Genomic DNA, 12,001 nt, shown 5'->3' on the forward strand with positions numbered 1-12,001 from the left:
AAATCTCCCTTCCTGGAGATATTCAAAACTTGACTGAACACAGCTCTGGCTTTGAAGTTGACCCAGCCTTGAGCAGGGGGCGGTTGGGAGTACATGACCTCTCAAAGACTTTTCCAGTCTGTGAGTCTGTCTCCAGATGGCCTTGTTGATGGGTTAGCACAAGTGAACAGCCAAGTCCTTGGAGCACTGATACAGCACAAGCTCCATAGCACAGGACCCCTGAGCAGTGGTTGTATGGACTGCCCTGCAATGGTCACAGCGTCTTGCAAGGGGCAGACACGTCCATCTTCAGCATCTGAGAACAGGGTGTTTTGCATCAGGCTGTTATTACATACTTTAATCCTGAGTGGCTGTGACCCTGTTATCTCAGTAATGGTGTTTTGGAAATATGGGAGAACAGTCAAAAATGTCACATGGTAACCAATTTATGGTCCACTGGAGGGAAAGATAGAAAGGAGAAGAATGAGCAAATGGTTATATATGGATAGGATGTTACTGCAGGACTATATAGTGCTTTACCTGCAAGTCAACTGCACATGCTTTATCCTTATTCTTATACTTTGCATTGCTTTTATAAAGTAGGCAACTCTGTATTGCAGGGAAAAAAGAACAGGAGAGACTTTTCACAGTTTTTGTGGTTAACAAATTAGCAGCTCACTTTCAGGTCTTACATCTTGCTGAAGATCATGAACTAGTAATGAAACAATGTACAAATAAAGTTCAGTGTTCACTTTGCTTACTGCCTAGTATTTTTTGGTTTAAATTGTCACTAAAAAAAGGGAGGGAAGAAGTAGGATACCCAAATAGTGGACTTGTTACGTCTGTTGCTACTCACTGCTGTAGTTTAGTGCCAGGAGGGGCTCACATGCAGTCTCCACTGGAACTCTATCAGAGTAGTTTGGCCTCATCTGCTCTGGGTTACCAGCAAGCCTAGAACACCTACTGTGGCTTTATTATGAATTATTATGTTTATATTTATACACTCTCCTGTTCCATGTACAGTCATTTGCAATTATTAAGAAGGGCAGGGAGAAAAAGTAATGGTTTCTGCATGAAGAGTTGCTCTTTTCATAAGATCAAATTTTGTATTACAGCGCCGGCTTGGAGATGCTGCAAAGAAAGCAATCAGCAAGCTGCAAGTCAGAACGATCAGGAAAGGAGACAAGGTAATTTTTCAAAATGCTTGTTACTAAATGAAATTCAGTGCTGAGGATTCTTTCAGACCTCTGGGACAATGAGGCAGAACAGAAATGGCAATTGCTTATTTAGCTACTGTGTCCTTCAGGTGGAGGAGGAACGTTGATAAGCAAGTTATGTGGGGAACAGAGTAGAGAGGGTGATTCAATAAAGATGCAGCAAATCCTTGAAGTTAAAACATGCTAACTAAATCTACATGCTTCCCAGTGCAAGTTTCTAGCTGGAAACATATTGGAAAATATGAATTACTGGTCTTGAAATGCAGTTACTGGATTTGCAATCTACTTCAGTGGCTGTTTTACTTTGTCACATAGGCTTTTGTATGGAGAGATGAGCTAACAAAAATAAAAAAAAAATGAAAATTATGAATGTTCTCTTTCCTGTAGGAAACTGAGCCAGATTTTGATAACTGTGCTGTTTGTATTGAAGGCTACAAGCCCAATGATGTTGTCAGGATATTGCCTTGCAGGTAAGTTGAAGTTGCTTTAGCTCTAATAATCTCTCTACTGCAAGACAGTCTCTGTTCTCACAGTTTCACACTGATGAGATTACCTGAGAGCTGGGGGAGGAAAGGGGAGGGTGAATTTATTATTTGGATCTATTCAAAATCTGTTGTTAAAGATATCTGAAATACCTCTTTATTCAGCATGAAGTGAAACAGGTATTAATGGTGGTGAGACCTTGAGGGTTTAGTATGACAGTGAGAAATTTTGTCTGATCTGGACCTATTACAAAGGTCTTTGGTAGGATTTTTACGCTAAAGGTTTTGATTCCTCTGTTTTCCTCGCTTTTTTTTCTTAATCAGTCCAGAATAAATGCCTTAGGAGAATTTACTTCTGACTTCAAGGTGAGGCCTGGCCACAGCAGACAGGGATAGAGCAGGCTCCTGCTCCCCATGGAGCTACTTCTTTTGCTGTCCTAGGCCATGTTCAGGCACTAAGAAAGGGCTGACTTTTGTCAAAAAAATCCCCAGTCATAAAAAGAGATACGCTGAGTAGAAACAGTAAAGCAAGGTGAGAAGAAGAGCTTTTCAGTTTATTCTTTCTCCTTTTTTCCCCCTCGTGTGAGCGTGCCCTGTGCAGAACTTACACTTGCAGTGATGTGAAACAGGAGCAGAGCCTCTTGCTGCCCCTAACAGCCGTATTCATCTTTGTGCTGTTGTATTGTCATCTGTGAAGTGACATGAAGGATTTCTCTAAGGAAATCAATTTCTTAGGAAATTTCCTAGGAACACTGGTTCCTCCAGGAGAACAACAGCAAGTGTTTGATTTCCCTAGATATAAGAATCTTAAGTGCTCTACATGCAGAGCAGAGGTTTTTATTTTTTTAATAGAGCTTCTTCCTTCTCATGCATCATATTCACTGGCTTGAGAAACCAAAATACTTGTTTATTTTCCTGCTATGTTGTTCCCTAGTAGATATTTGAATGTTACAAGCTGTCCATTTCTGTTAGTTCATGCAACTCATTAAATCTGTTTACTGTCATCTCCAAGTGGCAAACAAAAAGCAACAGATTAATCATAAATTTGACCTACTGTAAATCCCCCACAATGACAAGTCACATGTAAACTCTTTTTTTGTTTTACAAACAGACACAAACACATCATCCAGTGAAGCAGAAATACAGGACAGTGAGAAATTACCAGAAAATATGGACCTTGGTTTGACATCAAGCGTGTTTGCATAGAAGCAGAATAAAGCTTGGAAATTTTGCATGTTAGAGACAGGCAGTGTTTGGAGGTAGTTATACAACATCTTAAAATATGTCTAAGCTTTAGCTTTCACTTGTGTGTCACCTCATAATTCAATAAGACTTTGTCATGCACAGCGTTGAGTCAAGCAGAGTGGATAGGAAACACATAGTTAACAGGTGGTGTTCAATTCTTGGCTGACTTAAAAGGTCGCCTAGAAAGTGACTCACGCTGAAAGGGTAGAAGCCGCAGAACTGTCTTGTAAAATACTCACAGTTTGAGCCTCAGCAGTCTGGAATTATAAAAACTCATCTTTCTCAATCAGCTACTTCACAAACCCTGACTTTCCGGCTACACAAGTTGTGAGGGCAGTGTTTTGTGTGTTCTCATGTGTTTGAACTTCTGAAACATGAAATGGTAGTCATGACTCTTTCTGCTGTTGACAGTCTTGTCTCCTCATTTAAAAAAAAGAAAAAAAGATTGATTTCTGTGTCTGTGAAGTGAGTAGGAGTGTGTTATATCTTGATAAAGACCTACAGACTCTGTAGTTTTTTTCCTCCGGCATCCTCAGTTAAACCGTGTGCAGTTTCTTAATGTGGGAACATCATTAGACTGCTGTTTAATAAGAGGCTGGCATGTCACCAAGCTTACAGAAGCCAGCACCATATGACACCAGTGCTGGCTAACCTTGGTGTTTCTATCGGAGATGTGGAAGGTTTTATGTGCAAAGCAAAATATGCCCCAGGAGTTGCACATGAAAGGTGCTGCCCTGTACTGCAGGTAGTACTGGGAAAGCCACTGCCGGCAGGCACACTCTGTATGAAGCCCTATGTGCCTTGAGATTTCTCTTTAAGACTCTCTAAGACTTTTTAAGAATCTCCTAAGAAATTGGTACCAAAAGTCCACCTGCTGGTATTGCAGTGGGTGAGCTCTGAAATCAAATAACTACATGTTTACTAGGACTTAGGCTGTTTCTCCAAACAGTCCTCTTTTCTGCTGGCACTGGGATAGCCTGTTGTTATGTACCCCACTCTGAAAAGCTCAGAGGAGAATTCCAGTGAACTCGTGCTTCTTCCTCTCTGTCCTCTTCAGGCAGCTCCCACAACTGACTGTATTAATAAACTTCACTCTGCAGAGTCTATTAAATAGATAAGGAGTGACACTTGGTAAAAAAAAAGAAAAAAGTGTTGACTTGCAGCTGGTTTTATGTTTAATGGTAGCAAACATCACTGAAGTTGTCTTTGAGGGCACTGACACACGATCAAATGTAACCGAGTTCGTTGTTCCCAGAGTGACATCCTTGTCACAGCCCTGGTTCGTTCTACTTGTCCTCCATCTCCAGCTTCAAAATGCTGTTGCCTTTTCTGCTCTAGCTTTGGAGAAGTTACTGGTGCTGCTTCCCCCAGCATATGCCTTTTACTGAACTTCTACTAACTACTGAACTTCTACAGAGAGGCAAGGCATTTCTTTCAACATTATCTCTGCTGAGTTCCTCATAAGCTTTTTTTTTGGTTGTTTCATTTCTCTCACTAATAAACACACTCTCTGACCCCATTCCAGCTCATTCTCTTCCCCTGAACCTTCACTCTGTGAACAACTGTGATTTCAGTCTGCTTCACTCCTGCTTTCTCTTTTTATTAGCTTCCTTTGAAAATTATTTCCTAGCACACATTCTTTCCTTTGATTCCTTCCTCTCACCCTCATCATCATCTTCTTTTATCCTTCCTTTTACCTCAAAAATAAACAAATAATACCCTAGATGCACCCCTAAAAGTTCAAACCATCTTGTTGGATACTACAGTGCTGCTCAGTCTCTCATCAAAACCCTTCTCAATCCCCTGCTTTAGCCCTATGTCTAATCCAGGCAACTGATGCTCTTACTCAGGGTCCCTAGGGATGTACCTCTCTCTGCATACATGAAACTAGGAGTAGAAGGCAGGAGGAGAACAGTTTCCCCTAACCTGGAAAAAAAGTTTCTCAAAATTGTTGGCAAGCTGAAAGCTTTACAATAGTTTTACTACAGTCATCATTATAATTTAGGGCTGAACTCAACATGACTTTTTCTTTTTTCTTGGGTGATTAAAATTGCAGCTTGAAAGAAAGTGTAAATACATTTCAAACAAAAGTAATCACCAGTTTAAAAAACATGAAGTGCTATTTAGATAATAGTAAATGGAGTGCTCTGGGATTTTGAGGTTCTTTTTCTTTGTGCTCTGTGAGCCGTGTGCAGTCACAGAAGAGTGCAGGAGGGATCCCAGGAGGCTGCCACCTCTGGAACAGCACAGGGACTCTGGCACGCACGTGTCATTCTTGGGAGCTTTTTCCAACACACTCTGCAGTCTCCCGGGATGAAGACTCTGCAAATTCCCCTGATAATTTGTTGCAGTGCTTTGTTACCCTGACTGTGATGAAGCCTTTCTTATTGTGTAGCCTGGATCTCACTTGCTGCAGTTTAAACTCGTCATTGTGCCTCTTATCCCTAGGAGAGGGAAGAGCAGTTGTTTCCTTTCCCCTCATGAAAGCCTTTTTGTATGATGTTGTTGCAACATCTCCTCGCCTTCCTCTCTGTCAACTAATCAATTACAGTCCTTTTGAGAAACTTTTCAACCCATCCCAATCAACACAGTTTTGCAATACATGTGGTTGCACACAATAGGGAAAAAACCCCAGAGTTTCTTTTCCAAGTTTGACTTTGATTGTCAAAGCCATATCCCAAGCCTGTGCCTGGAACATCTCTCTCTTAGTGTCTCCTTGTATGGGTCATGACTTCTGAACTCATCCGTGATGCCTCTGTCTTCTCCTTCCATTTAAAACTTGCATCAGCCAGAACTGCAAAGGGAGAAGGATTTTTGTTGCAGTTGGTCTTTTTAGGTCTTTATCTTACCATGTGATGGTGAAATACTGCAGTTGCTCTCTCATCTTACCTTGTGCTCCTTGAATTTGGGTATTGGACTGATCAGGACATCAAGCAATTGACAATTTGTTAAAAGCCATAAGCATGTACATAGTGCTATAGCTAATAACAAAGAAAATAAAGTTTCAAGTCCAAATCTGCAAAGCCTGCCCCCGTGCTTCTCTTCACAAATGTTTACATGTTCAAAATAGATATTATGAAAGCTCTAATTGTATAATGCAGTACAAAAATTTTAAAAGGCAAATCTTTATCTGATTTTCAATAACATTCCATTTTTCTATAGATTTCTGTCAAATCAAGTTCCTTCTGTTGTGCATACTAAATCTGAAATTAGTAGATTCATAATAGACTGTGGTACATTAGTATTGAGAATTGCAAAGTGACACAATCTGTCATGTATTTAAATTGCTTGGCATTGTTAGGACTTATTTTAGAATATTGTTTTTGAAGCCAACTTCAGGAGCACTGAACTGCAGCTTTTGAAGTCTTTAAGTCACGAAAGTTCCAAGCTTTTGGTGATGAACAAACATCACAAAATTCTGCAAAATGAACCCCAGTTTGACTGAGGCTTTCAAAGCTGGAACTTGAAAACAAAAAGGGATTTTCTAGTCTATGGTAAAATGTCTTAATAGAAATTATGTTTTTTTTAATCCAAAACAGATTTTAGAAATCTGGAGTTTTTTTCTGAGAGAATAATTATCTCAGATTTTGTAAATTCGTGGATTATTTTGGCACAGACATGCTTCAGATGTTTGCCAATAAACGTGTTTGTTTATTAATTTGATTATATAGTTAAAGAAAACCAATCACTATCAAGAATTTCGTAATTATTTCAAATAGCTGAAAGGCAAGACATTGACTCTCAGTACCCTCCATGAATTAACACACCCAAGAAATTCTGTTGGTCAGGCTTTTTTAAATGTAAAATTACACATGCCTGAGAACTGTATGCTTTCCCCTATGCAAATTGCTTATCTGATGATGTGCTGAATATGTCCCTCCTAAGATAAAAGGAAGGAATTCTTAAGCAGGACAGAGACCAAAATCTGGTACACTGTGTTGTTATCCATTAAGTCAGGTCTTGTTTGGAAGGACAGCTCTGATCTTTAGTAGCCTTAGTAAAGAAGTGGTTTAAACTTCAAGTTTAAACTTCACGATGCCTCATTTGCATTAAATCGTGTTGACAAACAGGGTCAGACGAGGTTTGACCAAGTTCAGTATTGCAGCCAACTCATATAATTAGACTGGATCAAACTCCCAAGAACAGATTTGCCCTTTCCCATGGTTGTGTGAAGTGATATCCAAGCACAGGAATGTGATAATGTGCAATGTAGCTCTGATTCACAAAGGATCCTTCTTTTTCCTAGAAGTAGTGAGAAAAAACACTGAAGTGAAAAGAAAAAGATTATGAGATTTCACACAGTTTTGACTTTAAATTTCTAGTATTACTTAGGACTGCAGTCCTCTCAGAAGCCAAACAGCTGCTCTGTTGGCCAATAGCATGTTAGTAAGAGCTGGGGTTACAAACCAGTATTGGTGAAAGTGCACTTCAGTATCTTCCATCAAGCTGGAAGTGCATCCTGTTGCGTGAGAGAAGCTGCACCATAATACGTCTGCTGACCCCTTCAGCTGAATAAGTAGCACTTAAATATTTAACATTATTTTGGTACATTAAGTGATTCTGGCTTTCTCAGAGATGGCATTTCCTTGTAGAGGCTAGTATGTACCACAGTCCAGGCAGAGCCTTAGAATCAGAATTGTTTAGGTTGCGAAAGACCTGTAAGGTATCAAGTCCAAACATAAGCCAGCACTGCAAACTCCACCACTCAACGATGTTCCCAAGTGCCACATCCACAACTCTTTTAAATACCTCCGGGATGGTGATTCTACCACTTCCCTAGGCAACCTGTTCCCATGTCTGACCACCCTTTTGGTGAAGAAATGTTTCCTAGTATTCCTAGTAACAGAATGTGTTCACAAGAAAGAATACAATCTGTCAGTCAGGTACAAGCACTGAATATATCTATATTTAATATAATCCATATTTAATGATATCAGTATTGATATTTAATAATATCAATATCAGTTTGTGTCAGGCAACGCTAGAGAAGAAACTTTCAGCTCCTCCACCTGAATAGTGTCTAAGAAAAGGGGTGCACAGCAGCTACAAGGCTCAGGTAAGCTGCTTGGCAGTCACTTCAGACCTAGAACAGTATTAGCAACAACTCCTTCAGGGCTGGCATTGTGTCGGAGCTCTCTCTGATGAGCAGGAAAGTCAGGGAGAATGTGTTAAAAAGCTTCATGCTGGCTTTTCTATTTAAATGAAAAGTATCTTTTTTTTAATTCAGTTTATTTGCCTGTGCCTCTATCCTGAAAAATACTGTGCTCAATGGCTTCACATTTAAGTTATCAGGTGTAACCAGGTTTGTCTGTAGAAACATCAAGAAATACTAACGTGATTTTTAGCTTTACCAGCAAGCAGCTTTTGTTTACTGACAGCCTTTAATGTTTAAAGAATATGGGCTTTGCTGATGCATTTTGTGTATTTTCCCTATTTCTCTAATTATGCATGTCTTCTATTCCAAACACATTTAAATGTGCACTTGTGCTTGAGATTCTGAAGGAACAATCTTAGTCTTGTGTGCATAGGATCTAGTTTTGCAGTCTTTAGAGAGGTCACAAACTGCAAATTCTATACTGAATTCAGAATCATCTGGTACTAGGTGGTAAATTCTGCTGTGGTGCATTTGAATTAAGATATCCTGGTTTTCCTTGCAGGCATCTTTTCCACAAGTCCTGTGTGGATCCCTGGCTGCTAGACCATCGTACCTGCCCGATGTGTAAAATGAATATTCTAAAAGCTCTAGGGATTCCGGTAAGCACATCACAGAGCAGCTGGTTGGGGCAGGAGGGAAACACCAGCTACTTGGATATATCCTTAGCCCTTCACCTGTCTGTTCCCATCCTACTGTTTTTTGCCAGATTTATTAACTGATTTATTAAGGGATGTACAAGGCAAAATGTCTGACTCTGCCTCTCTCCTGCTCCCCACTTCTATTAGCAAGGAAGAGTGTGTGTTTGGGGGTTGGTTGGGTGTTGGGATTTGTGTGTCTGTGGTTGCCTGCTTCGTGGAGCAGAAGATTGTTTACTGGTGTTTTAGTGGATTTATAGGTTCTTTCACATAGCTTTCTCTTGTGTTTTAAATCAGGACTGGATTTGGTTTTTTAATCATGCTCTCAGTTCCAATCTCAAAGAAGAAGTCTGCAAATAAAATTTTCTCTGCTATACTGGTCAAGGACAACTAATTGCTCATTCTGGGAAACCAAATCTTCTTTCTGTCAGATTTCTCTTAAAGTCTATCTGGAGCAAGATCTGTACTCCTAATTCCAATTAAGAGGCATTTCTCCCATGGTGGGCCACAAGACATACAAGAAATTGTTAAGCCCTTTGTTATTTGAAATATTCAACTGTGGTTAGAAGCTGCCAAAGCAATGGATCTTTTCAAGTTGCACGTTTGCATTCACATAGTGCATGTGCTGTTTGCCATACAGTTCCCCAGCTGGAAATATCATAGAGCTCAGGGGCTTCTCTAGGAAGGATTGAGTCACTCTCTCCCCCCGTGCAAGGCTTGCCACGTGACACTGAAGTTCAATGCTGTAACACCACCAGTCGATGAATTAACAGGTGCTGTAAATACCCTCCCAAGTTAGAGATGGTGACGTGCCAGTTCCCATATGAAAGAGCTATATAAAGTAAAACAGCTCACGTGAACCTCCTGGGGGAGCTGATCCAGCCATTTCCCCGGAGTTCATTTTCATGGAGACTAGGAAGCAGATTGCTGCAGAAGAGGGTCCACAGCAAGCGATGAAATGTGTTTTTGCTGAAGTGGGCAGATATGTTAATCAACCTAATACAATCCAAAATAAAAAGATGCAATGGGAAAAATGAAGTAGAGCATTGTAGTTGGGGTAACGTCATTACAGCTTGGCTACTTTTTCTGCTAAACCTATATATTGTCTTTAGAATATTGAAAGATGATACAACTGTTCAATCACTATTTGAGATGAAAGGCCAGAATGAAGGCTAGCTCAGCTATTTAGCATCTCTGCACCTAGGCTTAAATACTGAATTTTTTCCCAAGGTTCCATGTCTCAGTTCACAGGCCTGCCAGTGAGCAGTTATCCAGGATTCTGACAGCTCCTCTCCATACCCAGTGTACTGTTCCATGGCCTCCACACCATTTCTGCACTCACACCAATCCATTCACATTTTTGCCCAAGCACTTCATTAAGGTGCTCTTTATCAGGTTTCATAATCAGGGGATATAAGGCTAATCAGACCACCGGTTTTTGGAGGCCTGCAGTGAGATGTTAAGAGGCTTCCAGAAAGTTTAGTGCTGTGAGAATTTACATCCAGAATATGGGTCTCACTGGCTTCACTGACAGCTGCTGAAGGCTAAGCATGTCCACAGGCTGTCTGAGAGTGGGCACAGCAAGGGGAAGTGAAAACATGCCCAGAGGCCATCTGTAGAGGTTTTGTTTTACATGACTGGCCTTTACTATATAGGAACAACTCTGTAGTGGCAGGTATAGAACCTAATTGCCAGGAATAATTAAAGTGCCATTCAGTTTCCTTAGCCATCATTTCTTTTCTCACAGCTCCCTGTTCTCTCTGTACCACAAAGCAGAAAGGAGATCCATTCTGCATCCATCACTGAGAGCTTTCTGCATGGAGTTTCTGTGGAAATAATTGTACTGGGCGTGTAATTAAAGACACTGCTTTAACATACTTGAACAACTAGTTCAAATTAAGTTTTCCAAATCAACCTTAGTGTTGGTCTGTCTTAATACTAAAAATAAAACACTTGTATGTTGATGTTTCTCTAGCAAAGTTTGTTTGGGGGATTTTATTGTATGAAGTTCTGTAAAAATTTCCTTAGGTTGTTCTAAGACAACAAACTGAAAAACAGCCCCCTACATCTTTTGGAGGAAGCATACTGGCTCCCACCTGCATGGATCATCAGATAGATTCATGAAGCGAACATAAGAGAGCCTTACCTCTCGAGGTGACTTTCAGTAGGAGCTGTTGTCCATGGGAACTTGGAGCAGATGGTAGCCTTTGTGTCAGGTGTCCTCTGAGTGACAGCAAAGGAAGTGGAAGTCTGAGAGCATCTGGTAGCCTGAGGGTTAAAAAATCCTATACTGCTATCAGTTGCTCCTCTTCTTCTCTTTTCTCTACCTTCTCTTCCTGAAATACACCTCAACTCCTGCTTCTCCCTCTCCTGCTTCTCCTCTGCATAACCACTCCTTCCCAACCTCTGTCCTGAGCTCCTGCCCTGCTGTCACTGCTCCTGCTCACTTGCAGGACCTGTTCTCCACCTGCACAGAAGTTGTGTTCTCACCCTTCTTGCTGCCCAGCACCATGTGAGGGCAGCCCAGGGTGGACATCAGTCCTGAGGGCTTGCAGGCACTGGGCAAAGCCCACTTCTCTTTGGTGAGTGTAGTTGTAGGTGTTGGTACTGGATAAGCCACCAGTCTCTATCAGCACACGTGAGCTGATGTGTTTAGAGGCTCATTGCTTAGCCAGATGTCTGTAGGCTACTGTGGGAAGAGATGTTCCTTCAAAGCACCTGTAAAGCTCTAAGGCTTCTCAGTGAGAAGTGGCAAACATTTCCACAGAGTGGATAAAGAAAAATGTCTCTCCCTAACCACATTCTTGAGTCTTGCTGAGCCATCTCAGGTGAAATTTCCACTCACAGAAAAGCAGCGTTAGGCATGCACCAGTCTCTGATGGGAGACTTGAGTGCAAATTTGTCCAAGTCCTTTTCCATGCTTTTACAATGGGAGGAATAAGGAAATCTTATCACAGGCAGGGCTATGGTGTTTTTTTCCTGCCAGCAGCATGTTTGTCCTATGGTTGTTATTAAGGACCTGGCATGTGTGGCTGTGGATATATTGTGCTTCATTTCACAGAAAGACTTGGGATTTTCCAGGAAGGGATTGGTTAAAATCCAAATACCTAAATGTTTCAATTCAGTTCGCATCTGAACTCTCCATTTACTTTGTAACAGAGACTTCAAATATTATCTGCCCTAAACCCAGATTCCCCAGGCAACTGTGAGACACCGAAATGTCTGCACTCCTTTTCACGGTAGCTGAGCACCCAAACACCTTCACTTTTCTCTGTGGCACTCTGCACC

At 41.0% G+C, this 12,001-nt stretch overlaps 1 protein-coding gene across 1 annotated transcript in view; it reads left to right on the plus strand.

Annotated features, from left to right (window-relative positions):
• Window positions 1–12,001, plus strand: part of RNF150 (ring finger protein 150) — a 119,638-nt gene that overhangs the window by 74,554 nt on the left and 33,083 nt on the right. Inside the window, exons 3-5 of the mRNA XM_027652680.1 lie at window positions 1,095–1,166; window positions 1,584–1,666; window positions 8,581–8,677. Coding sequence (XP_027508481.1) covers window positions 1,095–1,166; window positions 1,584–1,666; window positions 8,581–8,677 — 252 coding nt within the window. The remainder of the gene's footprint in view (window positions 1–1,094; window positions 1,167–1,583; window positions 1,667–8,580; window positions 8,678–12,001) is intronic.

Source organism: Corapipo altera, unplaced genomic scaffold (genome assembly GCF_003945725.1).
Source record: "Corapipo altera isolate COAL_440 unplaced genomic scaffold, ASM394572v1 69, whole genome shotgun sequence".
Taxonomy (NCBI): domain Eukaryota; kingdom Metazoa; phylum Chordata; class Aves; order Passeriformes; family Pipridae; genus Corapipo; species Corapipo altera.